Source organism: Caenorhabditis remanei, chromosome I (assembly GCF_010183535.1).
Source record: "Caenorhabditis remanei strain PX506 chromosome I, whole genome shotgun sequence".
Taxonomy (NCBI): domain Eukaryota; kingdom Metazoa; phylum Nematoda; class Chromadorea; order Rhabditida; family Rhabditidae; genus Caenorhabditis; species Caenorhabditis remanei.
The window spans coordinates 15266194-15285340 of record NC_071328.1 but is presented as its reverse complement, the minus strand read 5'-3'; the positions used below and the strand labels follow the sequence as shown (position 1 = coordinate 15285340).

Genomic DNA, 19147 nt, shown 5'->3' with positions numbered 1-19147 from the left:
CCCTGCCCTTGCTTTCAGTGGAGTATACATTCAGCCAGTCAACTTGGAAAGTCGTACTGCTCAAAGTTGTTTTTGTAAGACCGATGTCTGTGATACCGATAGATATTGTGATGCTTAGTGATGTATCTAATCAAATAATTTGTCGGTAAGACTGTTGAGATTATCATTTATTGGGATTTTTCATTACCCCTGACTAACTTTGCATGGAAAATCCACCAGGGAACATACATTTCTAATGATCCATCTGTAAGTTCCTTATCAGTGCAAAAAAAAACAATTCCGGGAAACTGATAAAGAAAAGTGGGCGGGGCTGACTGAAACTGTGCTGAAAGAAAATCTGAAATTCTGTAGTCCCCAATCGAGTCCACTTTTTCTTTTCAATTTTTCTTACTCGGCTCTGATAAGAACGTATGGACAGATTTTTATTGAAAGACAAGTTTGATGCTTATTACATCAGCCGATCATTGCTTAGTCTTTCATTGAGAGGTTTTCACACTTTCTTTTGAATAGCTGCCTTGTCTTTAAATATCAATCATATCGTGGCGACTACACAGATATTGAAACGCTATTCAGTTTCATGGTAACCAAGCAGGTGCAATATGTGTTTTCCAAATTATATTCTGAACAGTTACACTGAAGCAAAATTTTATTAGTATCTTTGATCACCATCACAATAATTATCAGTATCACACGAATAGGCTTCACAGACATAATTGGCACTGAGAGTCGTTGTAGCGATGTTCTGCCATCCAGTTCCTAGCCCACTCTGCACGCTCATCACCCTAGATTTATCTGACGCCAACTGAGGATAACCGGAACTCCACATGAAGGGTTGTTGAAGTGGAACTTGTTGGCGTCCCGTTGATTGAGTCCATACCCAGGATCCAGAGGCATAATTTAATCCAATATGGTACTGATACGGCGGTGAGACTCCTCGGGTGTCTTTTACAGCTTCCAGAATAAAGTTGTGTTTGGCTTGGTTGAATTCAGTGGCTAGATTTGAGTTGTTCCAACGATGACTGCAACTCATTTTTGCACCCAGCCAGCTAGCTGGAATAGGGACGGGTCGGATACACACACCATATGGGAAGGAAGCTCGATCGGTGTAGTCTGAGCGGTACTGAATCCAATCGAGAGGGCAATAGCAGTTTGCTGAAAAAAAATACCTCTTAACGATATTAAGACAACACTTACACTCTAACAGTGCTCCTTGAATTTGTGGATAACCGCTGGCTGAGTTGAAGCCAAACCGAGGAGTGCTTAACGATTCCAGAAGTGCTTCATCTCCATAGGCAACAGTGATAATTTTAACTCCAGATCCTTTCAACCGATCCGCTGTCGGTTGGGGATCCAAATCTCCGGTCCCGCCATATTTTGATGCATAGACGATAACAACTTTTTGATAATGGTCACGTTTACCGTCGAATCCTTGCATTGTCAGAAGTTGGGCAGCCATAGAAAGACCAGTTGCGAGATATGAGTCTTTTGTATTGGCTGGAACTTTCAGCAAAGATGTTACACCATTTCTAAGATCAGAGAATGACTGGAATTGGTTGAGATCCGCGTATAGTGAGCCAGCAGCGTTAAAGGTGACAAATCCGACTCGTGTGGTTCGTGGCTCCGATGAGGTCGAACCAATCCGAGTATTAGCCCCAAAAACTGATAGAATGTTGGTTGTGATCTGAAGATATTTTGTAAGTCTGCGAGTGCTTGAAGCTACTTACATCACCCAATCGCTGGCTGCCCATTTCTTCCGAGTTATCCACAACCAACACGACGTCTAACCAAAGATTGGAGAGATCGGTACCACATAGGCGGTCCATATACGATAGAGGGGAGTAGGAGTCGGCTGGAAAGTGTTTGCACGGTTAAGCTCCTTCCTTCCAGTCAGCTAGCTTACCGTATACTGCAGCGGCTAAGACTGATAAAACAATATGGAGCTTCATAGTGGTGAAAGTGTTGCAGTCTAGGTGTCATTTGTTTCATATGTTTTATACTGATGCACGCTGCAATTCAGGAAGTAATCACGCCTTTTTTGTTATCTATTCTTCCTTTCGGTTTGTTGTTAATTTTCTCTTTATACTGACAAAAAATGTTCAGTAAAATCTATCGTCTTCTAACTTCTGTGTATTTTGTATATTTCAGTCGCTATACCTCACCTCCAAAGCGAACATGGCCTGTTTCCAGTTCGACTTTGAATATATACTGTAATCGATAAAAATCGTGTGAACCAAACACTTGACACCTGCTTATCAGACAGCTCCCCGGAATTATGAATGACTAGAATAAGAGGAAGAACTGATAACAAAAAATGGGTGAGGCTCTTCAAAATGGTGAATTCCAGCAAAACTAAAGTATATATACTAGTGAATAGAAAAAAAATTGTCCGATGAAGATTGTCGAGATGAAACTTCACACTATTTTACTCACTCTTCTTGGAGTATTCAGTGAGAGTCCAGATTTTTAAGATCCAGTCAAATAAATTATATTTCAGCCTGTTCCGCCGATTACTCTCCTTTATCTTATGTGGACCGCCCGTGTGGCACAGATCTCTCTAATCTTTGGTTAGATGTTATCGCAGTTGTAGATAACTCTCGCGGAATGACCAATAAAGGATTGTCTTATGTAAGTAGTCTATTGTACCATTGAGACCAAAATGATATTCAGGTAGCATCTAGCATTTTATCAGTATTCGGAGAGAACACTCGAATCGGATCTAATGCATTTGAGCCACGAACCACTCGTCTTGGATTGGTCACCTATAACTCCGTAGCGACTCAAAAGGCAGATCTTAACCAATACCAATCGATTGAGGATGCTCATAATGGTATTTTCGGTGCTCTGTCAACAACTGCGGACACTACTGAATCATATCTATTTACTGGACTCGAATTGGCGGAGAAAATGTTCAATGATCAGAGTTTCAACTCTACTCGTGCCTACTATAAAAGAGTAGTGATCGTCTATGCATCAGAATACAATAGATATGCACCATTTGACGCGAGACCTATTGCCGAACGATTGAAACTAACTGATGTTCATATAATCACGGTTGCTTATGAACAACCAGGCAGTGTTGGACTTCTGAACGGTCTCTCCCAAATTGCAAGTCCTGGATTCTCTTTTTCAAGTGAATATGGTGCAGGGAATATTGTGGAAGAAGTTCAGAATGCATTGTTGCAATGTAAGTGATCTGGCCATATCGAGTACATCTTAATGCCTCATTTCAGCCAACTGTTTCTGCCCAAGAGACTGGATACAGTACCGCGGGTCTTACTCTGATCCTGCGTCTATCCGCTATGGTGTCTGTCTTCAACCTGTCAACGTGCCTAAGGTCTGGGCTGCCGCCAAAATCGAATGCACTCATCGTTGGAACGACTCGCACCTAGCCACGGAATTCAATCAAGCTAAACACGAATTTATTCTGTCAGCTGCTCAAGGCGGTTACTTAGGATTCAAACAACCGTATCAGTATCACATCGGGCTTAACTTTGTCAATGGTGCCTGGGTCTGGGATCAACCGGCAGGACAGCCACCAGTCAACCTCCAAAGTTGGTCCAACTGGCAAACAGGCTTTCCGAGTTCTCCTTCTTCTCAGTCTGGCGTATCAAATATTCAGAGTGGTGTAACAACGAAATGGAACAACGTTGGCACTTTTACAACTCCGGCTAGTTATATCTGTGAAACCTATTCGTGCGATACCGATAACTATTGTGATTCTCGATATATGAAGACAAAATAATCAGTTTATTGAATTATTTGTGTTGTTTTCCGATCTGTGTTCTATAAAACAATGCTAACCGATGATTAAAAATTTGCATTCTTTCAGTTCTTATACGATGTCTAAATTTTAAAACGACATAATTGTTGACATGGTTCTTATACAATAGCAAACATTGAATTCGGTTTTTCTGCCAACCGGTTCCATTCCCACTCTGCATATTCATCACCGCAGATTGAGTAGACGCCGGTTGAGGATATCCGAAAAGCCACATGAATGTTTGGTACTTATTCGGCGGTGAAAATCCTGGGTAAGCATTTACAGCTTCCAGGATAAAGATGTGTTTGGCTTTTTTGAATTCAGTGGCTAGATTTGAATTGTTCCATCGGCCTCTGTAACTCACTTTCGCAGAACGCCAACTAGTTTGAATATTGACTTTATTATTCATTATCTATTCTTTCTGCGCCAGACACTTGTCACCGCGAACTGTTTCATTAGCAGAGATGACGTATTGAGAGGGAGTTCCCCCGAAGGAAAAAGGGTTGGGCTCCTTCCCCTTTTCAAGCATTTTGAAATAAATTCCAGCAAAAGTTGCGCGCTACAGTATAGATACTAGTGAATGGAACAGACATTGTCATCTATTTTTTCACAATGAAGCTGGGTTTATTAATTCTATTATTATTAGTTGGAGTCTATGGTAAGACCACAAGAATCTTTAAGCGACAACCTAAAATATTATATTACAGGTGACTATTCTTCTCTGTCCTATGTGGACCGCCCATGTGGTACCGATCTCTCGAATCTCTGGCTGGATGTTGTCGCAGTTGTGGATAATTCTCAAGGAATGACCTTCAACGGATTGCAAAATGTCATTATTTATTTTACTCATAACGCCTTCATCACTGTTTACGAAATTTCAGGTGGGTTTAAACATTGTGAACGTCCTCAATAACGGAACTCGAATTGGATCTAATACGTTCGAGCCCAGAACCACTCGTTTTGGATTGGTCACATATAACTCTGTCGCCACGCAGAATGCAGATCTCAACCAATACCAATCTTTCGCTGACACATTCAACGGGGTTTTCGATGCTTTCTTAACTGTTGCGAACACTACTGAATCATATCTAGCCACTGGACTCGAATTGGCGGAAAAAATGTTTGTAGATCAGAGTTTCAACTCTACTCGTGACCACTATAAAAAAGTAGTGATCGTCTATGCATCTGAATATAACGGAAATGGAGAATTGGACCCATTACCTATTGCCGAACGATTGAAACTATCTGATGTCAATATAATCACAGTTGCTTATGAACAACCAGGAAGTGCTGGACTTCTGCAGGGCCTCTCCCAGATTGCAAGTCCTGGGTTTTCGTTTTCGTTTGCAAAAGATAATGTTGCGGGAAATCTCGTTAATGAAGTTCAGATTGCCTTGTTGCAGTGTGAGTGATCTCACTATTTCAAGTGCCTATATTGAATTATTCTTAATGCCACATTTCAGCCAATTGCTTCTGCGCGAACGACTGGATACAGTACAGCGGGTCTTACTTTGATCCCGCCTCCACTCGCTATGGTATCTGTATTCTACCTGTCACAATGCCTCAGGTCTGGAGAGCTGCCAAAATGAGTTGCAGTCATCGTTGGAACAATTCGAATCTAGCCACCGAATTCAACCAAGCCAAACACGATTTTATTCTATCAGCCGTTCGAAACACTCAAGGATTCTCGCCGCCCTATCAGTACCATATCGGATTGAATTATGTCTCTGGATCCTGGGTATGGACTCAACCAACGGGACGCCAACAGGTTCCGCTTCAACAACCCCTCATGTGGCTTTCCGGATATCCTCAGTTGGCATCTGATAAATCTGTGGTGATGAACCAGCAGAGTGCGCATGAAACTGGATGGATAAACATCGCTTCAATGAATGTCGTAGCTAATTCTGTATGTGAAACCTATTCGTGTGATACTGATAACTATTGTGATGCTCAATATTTTAAGAATCAATAACCAATTAATTAAATTATTTGTGTTGTGTTCGGATCTGTGCTCAATGAAACTATTTTAACCGAAGATTTCAATTGTTTTTTTTTCTCACACGGTGCCTAAATTTAAAAACGACATAATTGTTGACATGGTTCTTATACAGTAGCGAACATTTATGACTATACCTCTTTGAATTCTCATCCATTTTACTAGGGAAGTCTTTGCAGGCGCTGCTTTCAAACAATCTCTATATTTGGTCATAGGTCCTTCCGACTACGCAAAGTCCATTTCTGCAGTAAAAACTCTCTACATATTTTGCCCAGCCAAGTTATGAGCTCTCGAACTTGTTATATAGTTAGGATTTTTACATGAAATTCCAGATCGGCAAATAGTGTACGCAAAAGTGTTTTTCATTTCCTACGTACTAAGCGGATGCTTGATCTATAGATAGCGTAATAAATTTTTGACAATCTCTTGAAATGTTCAAGGTATCAGCAGTCATTTATTGTATACTGATACGCGCTGGAATTCAGGGAGTAGTCTCACCTGCTTCTTCATTATCTATTCTTCCGTCCAGACTCTTGACACCACGCCAAGAACCGTTTGCTTATCAGAGATGACAGGAGCTCCCCGGAATTATGAATGACTAGAATAAGAGGAAGAACTGATAACAAAAAATGGGTGAGGCTCCATCCTATTCTGAATTCCAGCAGAAGTACAGTATAAATACTATTGACTGGAACACAAATTGCCATCTTTTTTTATATTCATAATGAAGTTTGGGTTATTAATTCTATTACTTTTAATTAGTGTTTATGGTAAGACTTGACATACTCTTTAAGCCAAGACCCTAAATATTATAGCTGACTACTCTCCTCTATCCTATGTGGACCGCCCATGTGGTAGTGATCTCTCGAATCTCTGGCTTGATGTCATAGCAGTTGTGGATAACTCTCGAGGAATGACCGTCGCCGGGTTGGATAATGTAAGTATTTTTTGGCTTCCAACGCCTTCTTCACTATTTACGAAATTCCAGGTCGCTGCCAACATTGCGTCCGCCTTCAGTTCCGGAACTCGAATCGGATCTGATGCGAACAAGCCCAGAACCACTCGTCTTGGATTAGTCACCTATAACTCTGCCGCTACTCAGAAGGCAGATCTTAACCAATATCAATCGATTGGTGATGTTTTTTTTGGAATTTTTGATGCTCTGTCGAATATTGTGAACACCAATGAATCATATCTTGCAACTGGACTCGAGTTGGCGGAGAGAATGTTGATAGATCAGAGTGTCAACTCTACTCGTGCCCACTATCAAAAAGTGGTGATCGTTTATGCATCAGAATATGCTGGAAATGGAGAATTGGACCCATTACCTATTGCCGAACGATTGAAACTATCTGGTGTCAATATAATCACAGTTGCCTATGGAGATGCTTATGGACTTATGAAATCGTTAAGTCATATTGCCTCTCCAGGTTTCGCATTTAATAATTCGGATAATGAAGGAAATCTTATCGGACAAATTCAAGGCTCACTATTACAGGGTAAATTCTCGTAACTTGCATTTTCTAAATCTTCATTTCAGCCAACTGTTTCTGCCCAAACGGCTGGGTACAGTACCGATCCGACTACTCTGATCTGGCCTCCTCTCGCTACGGTGTGTGCATCCAAGGTGTCGCTCTTTCAGCTAAATGGCTTGCTGCTAAAATGAGTTGCAGTAACCGATGGAGAAATTCCTCCCTTGCCGCCGAATTCAGCCAAGACAAACATGACTTCATTTTCAATCTCGCTCAAAACACTCAAGGATTCTCACCGCCGTATAAGTACCATATCGGATTGAATTATGTCTCTGGATCCTGGGTATGGACTCAGCCAACGGGACTCCAACAGGTTCCACTTCAACAACCCCTCATGTGGCTTTCCGGAAATCCTCAACAGTCGTCTACTCAATCTGGGGTGATGAACATGCAGAGTGGACAAGGAACCGGATGGATAAGCATCGCTAAAATGGCAGGCAGTGCAAATTATGTCTGTGAGACCTATTCGTGTGATACTGATAACTATTGTGATGAGAATATGAATAAAAACCAATGATCATTTTGTTGGGTTATTCATATTGTATTCCAATCCGCAACTGAAAAATAAAATTCTTATCCGGTACATATTTGAAACGTTTTAATGACATTTAAAACTCAGAAATTTAGAAAAAAGGAAACAAATTCTTCGAAAGGAAGTGCTCAGTATAATTGAAGTCATCATTTTTCTCTCTCTTGGCTATCGGATCAATCGTCTAGACAGTTATACCTAGGTTTATAAACTTTGTTCAGCTAGATCTAGGAGTGTTTTTTGGAGCCAAAATTATACGAGCAAAGGCAAAAATGACAGAATATTGGTCTTATGAATGTTGGAGCTAATTATGTTTGTAAGACCAATGTCTATGATACCAATAATTATTATGATAGTTCGTTAGTTACGTAATAAGTTTTTCACATTTTTGTGAAGTGAAACGCTTCTGGCTTAGTATTTGATCTATGTCAACTTGCAACTATTGCTGATAGTCTATAGATAACAGAGTTCCTTATCAGTTAAGATCAAAAAATGAAAAAAATCGCCTTCTTCCTCGTTCTAAGTGAGCAGAAATCAGAAATGATCTGTGAGTCCAAAAGTCTTCTTATCTATTGAACTACATTACTCTCCACGATAAGAAGAAGTGTGGTGTCATTATTTGTAGTTTCATCCGATCAAATGATCAATTTAGATTCAAGAGCTTGTAGTTGTTGTAACTTGAAACAAAAATATTGAAATATTTATGTAAATTTTTCGAAAAATATACATTATTCGCAAATAATAATCACTACGTCCGTTTTTGGGTATTCTAGTTTGCATCGCAGAAGTTGTTTACACTGCATGCGACAGCTTCACAGACATAACCCGCACTAACTTTTATAGGATCAATGTTCTGCCATCCAGATGCTGTACTATTTTGCACGTTCATGACAGCAGTCATGGAAGAAGAAACCACCGGGTAATTAGGCATCCAGTCGTCCCAATTTAGAATTTTTCGTGGCAGCCCATATGGTTGATCCCATATCCAGTTCCCTTGCATCATATTTAAACCAATGTGATACTGCAAAGGGGTTTGCTGGATGTCGTGCATGTTTCGGATCAAACTTGCTAACTTACCGAAAAAACCAAAATTCAACTAATTTTCGAGAGAATTTTTTTCAAATTGAGTGACTATAATCTACTAAAAAAACATGACATCCTCAAATATCTGAAAATTTCCGAATGTTACTGATTTCGTTTAAAAAAATTAAATTTCTTCACATATTAGCGCTTACCAGTATTGCATGAATTCGGATTACAGTATTCCGGTTTCTTTCTTATTCCTGTTTTGAAAATTTCATTCCATTCCGACTTCCGTAAAAATGCATTTCATTCAACAAAGTCAGAAAGCGTGATTGCAAAGTTTCCTTATCACAATCACAAACAAGATGCAGAAAACGTTGATTTTTTTTAAAGACGGAGAAATCGTAATTACACGGCATAATAATGTGTTTATTTATCAAAGTTACCAACTAGCTGATATGACGATTATTCCAGTATGCATCGCAATAGTTTCTAGGACTGCATGCAACAGCTTCACATACGTAACCGGCAGCAACTTTCCAAGGATCAATGTTTTCCCATCCGTAATCAGTATCATTTTGCACGTTCATGGCAGCAGTCATGGAAGAAGAAACCAATGGGTAATTACGCATCCAGTTACTCCAATTTAGTGCTGGTTGTGAATATGGTGTATTCCAAAACCACTTCCCTTGGCTCATATATAATCCAATGTGATACTGCAATGGGGTTTGCTGGAATGCAGAGTTGTTTCTAGCAGACCCTTGAATGTATTGCTTTTTGTTATCATCGTCTTCCATCGCAAGGTAAGAGCTGCCAGGCCAAAGGTTAGAGCAGCCCTGGTAGGCTGTATTCCAGGAAGTAGGCGCACCAAAGAATTGGAAACAGGTAGTATATTTTTGAATCCCGCCGAAGTATGATTCCTCCTGGCGTTGTGTCCAACCAGGTGGGCAGAAGCAATTGACTGAAAAAAGTTATTGATTGAAGGCAGAAGGCAATAACTCACGTAGTATCATAACTGACTGTATATCCCCAATTTTGTAGTTGGACCCAAACGCAGCACCAAGACTTGCAAGCGGGGCAAGTTGTTTTTCTATGACACCATTGTCGTCTGTGTCCACTGCGATTGTGATGATAGTAATCCCGGCTGATTTTAATGTGTTTGCGACCGATAATGGATCCAATAAACCGGTTCCATTCAATGCAGTAGCATATACGATTATCACTTTGGGTTTGTTAACATTTCCATCAGCGCTTCCCTGAATTTGTAGAAGCTCTCCAGCTGCTATCAATCCGGTACCGATATATGGTGTTTTTTCGGGAGATAAGTTCATGTCATTATAGCTGTTATATACTCCCTGCTGGAGATCACCATATGATTTAAACTTGTTGAGATCCGCATTAGTGGTAGCTTGAGAGTTATAAGTTACAAATCCAACTCGAGTGCGTGGAATAGAGGCTTCTCGAAAGATGTTGTTGATGCTATCTCGTGTCTGCAAATTCTTCTATTAGTAGTTCTGGGAGATTGATTGTGAAGTTCTTACACTTGACACAAAAGAACGTTTATTCACTCGTTGAGAGTTATCCACAACAACGACTACATCGAGCCAGATATCAGAAATACTTCCACCGCAATGCTCAGCAGAGCAAACTGCAAGAACCAGTTAATGGATATATTATAAGCATTTGCTTACCGTTCGCCCCAATGAGAAAAACTAAAACGAATAGTAGTTTCATGTTAGAATAGGGAAGAAAAGTGAGTGTTAGAGTCCAACAGTTCATTTATATATTGAGTCGCAACATTTTCAGCGTGATAAGAAGAAGTGTGTCATTATGTTATAAGTATGAACTGATAATCATCTGCTCTTGCAATTGTTGATAAAACTGGAATTCCGGTGACAAATGATCGTTTGAATCATGAAGTATGCAAACTACATACGATGACGAATTGGACACAAAAATTCACTTTCTTCCCCGGTTCAGCTAACTCGACATGAAACTAATTTGAGTTTTACTTCTATTGGATGAACGGTATGATATCTACAACATCTTCCAGAACGTCTCTATACTCGAGTTGGATCCCAAAGTGATAATCGTATATGCTTCTGCGTTCAATGGAACTGGCTTGGTGGATCCATTTTTAGTCTCAAGCACTTTGAAATCCAATTGATCATTTCTCTCAAGTTACCACAATTACAAGGTCTTGAATCTAAATTGATCATTTGATCGGATGAAACTACAAATAATGACACCACACTTCTTCTTATCGTGGAAAGTGATGTAGTTCAATAGATAAGAAGACTTTTGGACTCACAAACCATTTCTGATTTCTGCGCTTTTTGAGCAGAATGAGGAAGAAATTGACTTCCACTCAAACGCTTAGAGCGGAAAAGTACATGTTTCTATCATGATCAGATATCTAAATGGACGGTCTCAGCAGGAGAGTCTTAAAATTGAAATGAATTGCTTGCTAAAAGACTCCTGTTGTTTTGTTGCAACAACTAAGTACAGATTTGAAACTAGTGTAAAATTTACTAGAATGTTTCTTCTCTTCAAATGCGATCCCACCATCCAGACCAAAAAGCAATAGTTTCATGCTGGCTGACAATGATTATTTACAAAAAAACCGTTTATCCAAAATAAGTGGAACAGAAACTAGTTTCATGTCGAGTTAGCTGAACCAGGAAAGAAATTGAATTTCTGTGTCCAATTCGTCATCGTATGTAGTTTTGTATACTTCATGATTCAAACGATCATTTGTAACCGGAATTCCAGTTTTGTCAACAAATGCGAGAGCAGATGATTATCAGTTCATACTTGTAACATAATGACACACTTCTTCTTATCATGCTGAAAATGTTGCGACTCAATATATAAATGGACTGTTGGACTCAAAAACTCACTTTTCTCCCCTATTCCAACATGAAACTACTATACGTTTTAGTTTTTCTGATTGGGGCAAGCGGTAAGCAAATTGTTACAATACATGCATTAACTGGTTCTTGCAGTGTGCTCTGCTAAAAAAGAAGAATGCGATGGGAATGTTGGTGATTTGTGGCTCGATGTAGTCGTTGTTGTGGATAATTCTCAACGAGTGAATGAAGAATCCTTTGTGCCAAACGTAAGAACCTCACAATCAATCTTCCAAATCTTCAAACATATTGCAGATACAAAATTCCATCAGCAACATCTTCTTGGGAGTCTCTATTCCACATACTCGAGTTGGATTTGTCACGTATAACTCTGTAGCAACTGTTAATGCAGATCTTAACAAGTTCCAATCGTACGATGATCTCATGCAGGGAGTATATAATAGCTTTAATTGGGGGAACTTATCGCCCGAAAACACATCATTTATCGCAACTGGTTTGACATCTGCCGCCAAGCTTCTACAACACCAAGGAAGTGATTATGGACGTGTTAACTATCCCAAAGTGATAATCTTATATGCTTCTGCGTACAACGGAACTGGCTCGTTGGATCCATTACCGATAGCAAACACATTGATTGCATCCAGGATTACTATCATCACAATTGCATTGGATACAGATCACAATGGTGTCATACAAAAACAACTTGTCTCAATTTCAAGTTTTAATTCGGCGTTTGATTTGGACCCGGACAGTCCTGGCCCAGTGCAAGGTGCATTGATAAACGGTGGGTTCTTGCCTATTGCTTTCGATTAAACATTTGTTTCAGCTAATTGTTTCTGCCCACACGGTTGGTTACAACTCTATGATACATACATCACCGGTTCCCGAAAATATGCTACGTGTTTCAGTTTCTTCGATTCGCCTACTTCCTGGAATACAGCCAAACTGGCTTGCCGTAATCTTTGGCCCGGCAACTCTTACCTTGCGATGGAGGACAATGCTCTAAAACATAACTACATTCTAGAAGTTACTAGAAACGACCAATCATTCCAGCAACCTCCTTTGCAGTATCACATTGGATTGAAAATGTATCACGGGAATTGGATATGGGATCAACCATATGGGCTGCCACAACAATATCTAGATTGGAACGACTGGATGCCTAATTACCCGGTGGTTTCTTCTTCCATGACTGCTGTCATGAACGTGCAAAATAGTACATCATCCGGATGGCAAAACATTGATCCTATAAAAGTTAGTGCGGGTTATGTCTGTGAAGCTGTCGCATGCAGTGTAAACAACTTCTGCGATGCAAACTGGAATACCAAAAATCAAACGTAGTGATTATTATCTGCAAATAATGTGTATTTCGAATAATTTACATAAATATCTGCATTTTTCTTTCAAGTTACAACAATTACAAGGTCTTGAATCGAAATTGATCATTTGATCGGATGAAACTACAAATAGTGACACCACACTTCTTCTTATCATGGAAAGTGAGGTAGTTCAATAGATAAGAAGTCTTTTGGGCTCACAAACCATTTATGATTTCTGTTCTCTCAGAACTAGGAAGAAAATTACTTTAACTAAGACGCTTAGAGCGGTATTACAACATATGAACAAAATTTTTTATATGTATATCGTTAAGCTATATTAGAAGGGTCTATGTATATGTAGTCTGCTCAGAGTTCCCGATTTTCCAGGTTTAAGGAAAAACGCATTTTCTTATTATGATCAGATATCTGAATGGACGGTCTCATCACAATGAGATTCTTATAATTGAAATGGTTTGCTTGCTAAAAGACTCTTGTTGCAACAACTAATTACAGATTCGAAATTAGTGTAAAATTTGCTAGAATATGTCTATTTTTCAAACGCGATCTCCGCATCCAGACCAATCCTTAGTAAAATGAAATGAGCAAAATTGTGTGCATTTTTCAAGGGCATTTTGGTAGAGCGCAGTTGTGAGAACTGTGCCGAAATAATAGCGCGTCAGAACTTCTACGAATGAGTTTGTCCCTCTTCTTTTTATGTTGCTACCAGAAAAAAATTCAGGAATTCCATTCAACAACTCCTCCCCACTCTCCCTGTACCTCACCCCTTCTTATCAGCATTTCCGTTTAATAACCTCTTATCAGTTCTTCCTCCAGTTGACTAAGAGGGAGCGCCTATTTATCTATCTAATCTGATAACAATAGTCTAAGCAGGGTTCAGTAATTACTAATTCTATCGGAATTTCACTATAACTAGGTGTGTACATCCTTCCAGAAGACTTACTCATCTAATAAAACATAAAAAATTATATGAAATAATTTCACTGTTTATACCTTACAAGGCCATTAAAGTTTTATGAGCTACCTGATAACACTTGTGTACATCTTTTCGCGTAAAACGGGGCACAGTTTATAGGTTTCAGACAAATTCCTGACAGGTCTCACTTCCTTCGAAGCACTCGACTGGCTGGTGAGCAGAAATGAAGTTGGCTATTGGTGTTTTTGCAGCGGTTTTGTTGTTTTACGGTATGTTATTTTGTATAGCAAATTTTTATTGTAAATGTGGGAACTAAAAACTTGAGAATTGATTGAAATTGAAGCCATCCGCAGTTTTACATTAAAAAAGCGCTAAATTTCATAAACTTCGTAAAAATTACTTTTTTAAGACATTTTAATCCAAAACCCCGACATGTTCCTGAAATTGAAATTTTTTCTAACTATGATTTCTCTAACTAGAAAAGGTTATGGAGTCAGTTTCACGATATGGGACTGGACCGGTATCATTAGAAAGCTAAGAAAACGCTGATTCCGAATTTATATACTCAGTTTTTACCCTCGACGATTCGCGAAAAAAGGTGTAATTCCCTATTTTTCAGAAATTTGGCCATGTTTTTCTCGAATACCATTCCTCAAGTGCAAAAACTGGATATATTTTTGAAATCAGCGTTTTCTCAGCTTTCGCATTTCAATTCTCCTGACTATTTTAAGCCGAAAAACCCAAGAAAGACACAGAATTTCAAAATTTTTCGAAACTGTCTAACTACCGTAACCCAACCGGCTAGTTTTGATGCAAGGAACCGAAAAATTATGTTTTTTGATATTAGCTCTTGAATGAGTATAATCTCGAATAGGTTGGGAGAAATTTGGTTTTTGGCCCCGCCCCCTCGGACAAACTCATATTCTCGATTCCCAGGCACTTCCGCCGACCTCTCCTACACCGACCGTGAATGTGGCACCGATTTGACCAACCTCTGGCTAGATGCCGTTGCGGTTGTGGATAACTCAATTGGGATGACTAATGAAGGGCTGGCTAATGTATGTTACATCCCACAATTAGAAATAAGAAAACTCCAATTGAGAAATTCCAGATCGCTGCCAACATCTGTACCGTATTCAGTGGTGGCACACGGATCGGCACACAGGCTTCTGAGCCACAAACAACGCGAGTCGGATTAGTGACCTATAACGTGAATGCTCAACAGAATGCGGATTTGAACAAGTTTCAGTCCTTGGACGATCTATATAACAATGTATTCGCTGACTTGAGCTCAGTTAGCACCTCGGCTCAATCATTCCTCTCAACTGGTCTCGCTGCCGCGGAGAGTCTCTTCGATTACGAAATTTTCGGCATCAATCGCAGTCATTATAAAAAAGTTGTCATAGTCTACGCATCGAGTTACGCGGCAGGTGGAGAGATGGATCCGTTGCCAGTTGCCAACCGTCTAAAATCTTCTGATGTCCGTATCATCACGGTGGCTTACGATCAGACCGGTGATGGGTTACTGTTGAAGCAGCTAGCAGAGATAGCGAGTCCACGGTTTAATTTTAGTAATACGGATAATGACGGGAATACGATTGGACAGGTGCAAAGTGCCATGTTGGAAAGTGAGTTTGCGTCTTCTTTCTAGCTCCGCCCACTTGACGGTACTTGGAGTGCGCGCTGTCTTTTTTCTCTGCGCCCTCTTTAAAAGCATTTATCTCAAAAGTGGGCGGGGCTAGCAAAATATTTTTAACAACAAAAATATAGCAAATAAAACTTTACACATTTTTCTAGTTAACAGTTTTGTTCTAGCTCCGCCCACTTTTGACATATGGGCATTTAATGATGACTAGTGTATATTTACTGGGATTTGCTAACATTTCTTAATTAACGGTTGATTTTAAACGGTTTTTGCATTATACAGGTTAAAATTAGCAATTTTGAATTAAAACTCAATAGAAACCATCAAATAACCCATTTTCAACAAAGCTGGCGTGCCTTTGACCCGTTTTCATTATTTTTTCTTTGTTGCGAAGGTGGTGTGGGATCTGCAAATAAATAAAACACTCAAAAATAATTTTTGTAAGAATTTAGCAATTTATATTTTAAAATCGCGTAAAAACTGGTTGAAAACCACCAAAAATCTTTATTTTTATTTTTCTTGAAAGTTGAGTTTTTTTGGACCTGGTAGCTGAAAACATTGCATAAAGTCAAAAAATAAAGGGGATGGAGGTAGATTGCAAAAAAGCGCATATCTCAAAAGTGGGCGGAGCTATCAAAAAGTTGTCAATTACAAAAATGAAGCTCTACGTTTGATGTACACATTGAGTATAATTTTAAAACAGTAGAACATCTTTCCAGCCAACTGTTTCTGCCCGTCCGGTTGGATACAATACCGGCAAAACTACACCGACTACAACTCCTATCGCTACGGTGTCTGCCTCCAAGCAGTTAACCTAGCAGCTGGCTGGCGCGCCGCCAAGATGTCATGTGCCAACCGATGGACCAACTCGTACCTGGTCAACGAGTACAACCAACAGAAACATGACTACGTGCTGAACGTCGTGCAGAACTCCTCAGGATTCTTTCAACCGTATTCGTATCATAACGGGTTGAATTTGGTGGGCGGAGTCTGGAAATGGGATCAACCCAGCGGATGGCCACAGCCGGCTCTTAAGTATTGGTATAACTGGGATCCGGGGTACCCGATCACCTCATCCTCCCTGACTGCTGTGCTAAATCAACAGAATAATGAGGAAGTGGCCACTGGATGGCAGAATATTGATTATCATAAGACTGCAGTTAATTATGTTTGTGAGACGTCTTCTTGTGACACTGATAATTATTGTAGTTCTGCAGGAAGGAATGGGGAATAATAAAGATTTTGCATTTTTTTCAAACTTTGGATTTTCAGAAAGCTTAATCGACTGTGAAACTTTGAGTTATTAACTCAAAATTGATTCCAGACACTTATTTTTATATTGCATTTATCAAAATGTAGTAACGACCATTGAATTCTACTGCATTTTCCATGTGACCAGCTCCCAATCGATACTAAATGATAAGACTGTCTATATACAGTAAAAACTGTTTTATAGGCGCATGCGCCTCTACCTGTCCGTTTGCCTATTTTTTGAAACTCTCATCGTCGGAAGTTTTCTGAAGATTGCCTAGATGAAGTTTCTCAGTGTTTTACTTTCTATTTTAGGAATATACGGTAAGATTAAAAGTTTTGGAAGAAGTTCTGGAAGTAAATTTCAGCCTGTTCCGCCAAGTCCTATGTAGACCGCCCATGTGGTACCGATCTTTCGAATCTTTGGTTAGACGTCGTTTTGGTAGTGGATAATTCTCAAGGAATGAATACTGACAGATTGCATACTGTAAGTGTTTCTTTCGCTTGAATGCCTTCTTCACTTTATTCGAAATGTGTTTTGTTTAGGTGACTGCCAACATTTTGAGCGTCTTCGGTTCCGGAACTCGAATCGGAATTGATGAGACCTACCACAGAACCACTCGCCTTGGATTAGTTACCTATAACTCTAACGCCACTCAAAATGCTGATCTTTACCTATACCAATCATTTGATGAAGCATCCGACGGGATTATCGATGCCACCAGAACTGCTGTGGACACGTCTGAATCATATTTAGCCACTGGACTCATTTTGGCGGAGAAATTGTTCAATGAGCAGAGTGTCAACAATGTTCGTTCCCACTATAAAAGAGTAGTGATCGTGTATGCTTCGGAATACGAGGGAGATGGAGAGTTGGATCCATTACCTGTTGCAAATCGATTGAAACTATCTGGTGTCAATATAATCACAGCTGCTTATGAACAATCGGGCGATGATGGACTTTTTGAAAGTCTTTCCCAGATTGCTACTCCTGCATTCTCCTTTTCTTTTGATTACGGTCTAGACGGAAATTTCGTTGGAAATATTCAAGGATCATTGTTGCAGTGTGAGTGGTCTCACAACAACGAATCCATGTTAATGTCTCATTTCAGCCAACTGTTTCTGCCCGAGCGACTGGATACAGTACCGCGAATCATACTCTGATCCCGCCTCCTCCCGCTACGGTGTGTGTATTCAAGCCGTCACTATTCCAGCTAGCTGGGTTGCTGCAAAACTCAGTTGCAGTAACAAACGGACCAATTCCAATCTAGCCACTGAATTCAACCAAGCCAAACATGACTTCATTTTCAATCTCGCTCAAAACACTACAGGATTCTCGCCGCCCTATCAGTACCATATCGGATTGAATTATGTCTCTTCTGGATCCTGGGTATGGACTCAACCAACAGGACACCAACAGGTTCCACTTCAACAACCCTTCATGTGGCTTCCAGGATATCCTAAACCGGCTTCTACTCAATCTGCGGTGATGAACGTGCAGAGCGGGCAAGAAACCGGATGGCAGAATATTGCCACGATGACTGGCAGTTATAATTATTTCTGTGAGACCTATGCGTGTGATACCGATAATTATTGTGCTGCTGAACAATAGTAGTAATAAAACTTTGTGACAGTGTAACTAATCAATAATTAAATTAGAACCAACGATTGATGATCTCCGGGGGCCCTTCCTTGAGAGTTATCCACAACTACAACAACGTCAAGCCAGATATTGCTCCAGTCCTCATCACTTTGACTATCCAGAGGAGAGTATTCGGCAAAACAGGCTGAAAGTAACTCAAATGACTTCTTTCAAAGCTTATACTCTTACCGTATATTCCAAGAAGAGCAAGTAGAACACTGAGTAGCTTCATTTTGTTAGAGCTCAGGAATGTTTCTGAATTCCTTGTAATATAGAGTTTCAATTCAAGTTCAGTGTGACATTATGAAACATGAATAAAGGGACCGACTAAAAGTGATGGTTGGCAGGGGTTACCGTAAAAACTGTAATAGAAGCTTAATTTATAAGAGAAAAAATGTAATTTTTTCGTAATTTTATACGAGTAAATGTTGGTTTGAATGAAAATTTATGAATTGAGAGTTTAAAAGATAACCAGTTGAAAAATAGAGAAGCAGGCGTCTAAAACACAGTTTTTGCTCTAGATAGTCTTATCAGTTAGTATCGATTGGGAGCTGGTCACATGAAACATGCTACGTCAGTAGAACTCAAAAACATTACGGCGCATGAAATTTTGATGAATAATGCAATATGAAAATGAATGTCTGGA

The 19147-nt window shown here is 39.7% G+C and overlaps 9 protein-coding genes across 9 annotated transcripts; 6 read left to right on the top strand and 3 right to left on the bottom strand.

Moving 5' to 3' along the window:
* Positions 1–649: 649 nt before the first annotated feature.
* On the bottom strand, positions 650–1946 carry GCK72_003275 (uncharacterized protein; the record flags this gene model as incomplete). The annotated part of the gene is made up of 4 exons (XM_053723938.1): positions 650–1152; positions 1195–1681; positions 1725–1849; positions 1901–1946. The coding sequence occupies 4 exons, from the start codon at positions 1944–1946 to the stop codon at positions 650–652; spliced, it is 1161 nt and encodes a 386-aa protein (XP_053592583.1).
* A 443-nt stretch (positions 1947–2389) lies between these two features.
* GCK72_003274 (uncharacterized protein) lies at positions 2390–3742 on the top strand (the record flags this gene model as incomplete). The annotated part of the gene is made up of 4 exons (XM_053723937.1): positions 2390–2447; positions 2495–2625; positions 2668–3184; positions 3231–3742. The coding sequence occupies 4 exons, from the start codon at positions 2390–2392 to the stop codon at positions 3740–3742; spliced, it is 1218 nt and encodes a 405-aa protein (XP_053592582.1).
* Positions 3743–4372: 630 nt separating this feature from the next.
* Positions 4373–5732, top strand: GCK72_003273 (uncharacterized protein; the record flags this gene model as incomplete). Its single annotated transcript, XM_053723936.1, has 4 exons — positions 4373–4418; positions 4468–4589; positions 4642–5164; positions 5224–5732. The coding sequence occupies 4 exons, from the start codon at positions 4373–4375 to the stop codon at positions 5730–5732; spliced, it is 1200 nt and encodes a 399-aa protein (XP_053592581.1).
* A 748-nt stretch (positions 5733–6480) lies between these two features.
* On the top strand, positions 6481–7805 carry GCK72_003272 (uncharacterized protein; the record flags this gene model as incomplete). The annotated part of the gene is made up of 4 exons (XM_053723935.1): positions 6481–6526; positions 6572–6693; positions 6745–7186; positions 7297–7805. 4 exons carry the CDS (start codon positions 6481–6483, stop codon positions 7803–7805), a joined length of 1119 nt encoding a protein of 372 aa, XP_053592580.1.
* Positions 7806–8586: 781 nt separating this feature from the next.
* Positions 8587–8868, bottom strand: GCK72_003271 (uncharacterized protein; the record flags this gene model as incomplete). The annotated part of the gene is made up of 1 exon (XM_053723934.1): positions 8587–8868. One exon carries the CDS (start codon positions 8866–8868, stop codon positions 8587–8589), a length of 282 nt encoding a protein of 93 aa, XP_053592579.1.
* Positions 8869–9289: 421 nt separating this feature from the next.
* Positions 9290–10574, bottom strand: GCK72_003270 (uncharacterized protein; the record flags this gene model as incomplete). Its single annotated transcript, XM_053723933.1, has 4 exons — positions 9290–9801; positions 9844–10330; positions 10382–10488; positions 10532–10574. The coding sequence occupies 4 exons, from the start codon at positions 10572–10574 to the stop codon at positions 9290–9292; spliced, it is 1149 nt and encodes a 382-aa protein (XP_053592578.1).
* Positions 9933–11063, top strand: GCK72_003269 (uncharacterized protein; the record flags this gene model as incomplete). The annotated part of the gene is made up of 2 exons (XM_053723932.1): positions 9933–10068; positions 10894–11063. 2 exons carry the CDS (start codon positions 9933–9935, stop codon positions 11061–11063), a joined length of 306 nt encoding a protein of 101 aa, XP_053592577.1.
* Positions 11064–11759: 696 nt separating this feature from the next.
* GCK72_003268 (uncharacterized protein) lies at positions 11760–13051 on the top strand (the record flags this gene model as incomplete). The annotated part of the gene is made up of 4 exons (XM_053723931.1): positions 11760–11802; positions 11846–11958; positions 12005–12494; positions 12537–13051. 4 exons carry the CDS (start codon positions 11760–11762, stop codon positions 13049–13051), a joined length of 1161 nt encoding a protein of 386 aa, XP_053592576.1.
* Positions 13052–14817: 1766 nt separating this feature from the next.
* GCK72_003267 (uncharacterized protein) lies at positions 14818–18471 on the top strand (the record flags this gene model as incomplete). Its single annotated transcript, XM_053723930.1, has 6 exons — positions 14818–15021; positions 15075–15591; positions 16328–16780; positions 17228–17346; positions 17406–17925; positions 17972–18471. 6 exons carry the CDS (start codon positions 14818–14820, stop codon positions 18469–18471), a joined length of 2313 nt encoding a protein of 770 aa, XP_053592575.1.
* Between the last annotated feature and the right edge of the window lie 676 nt (positions 18472–19147).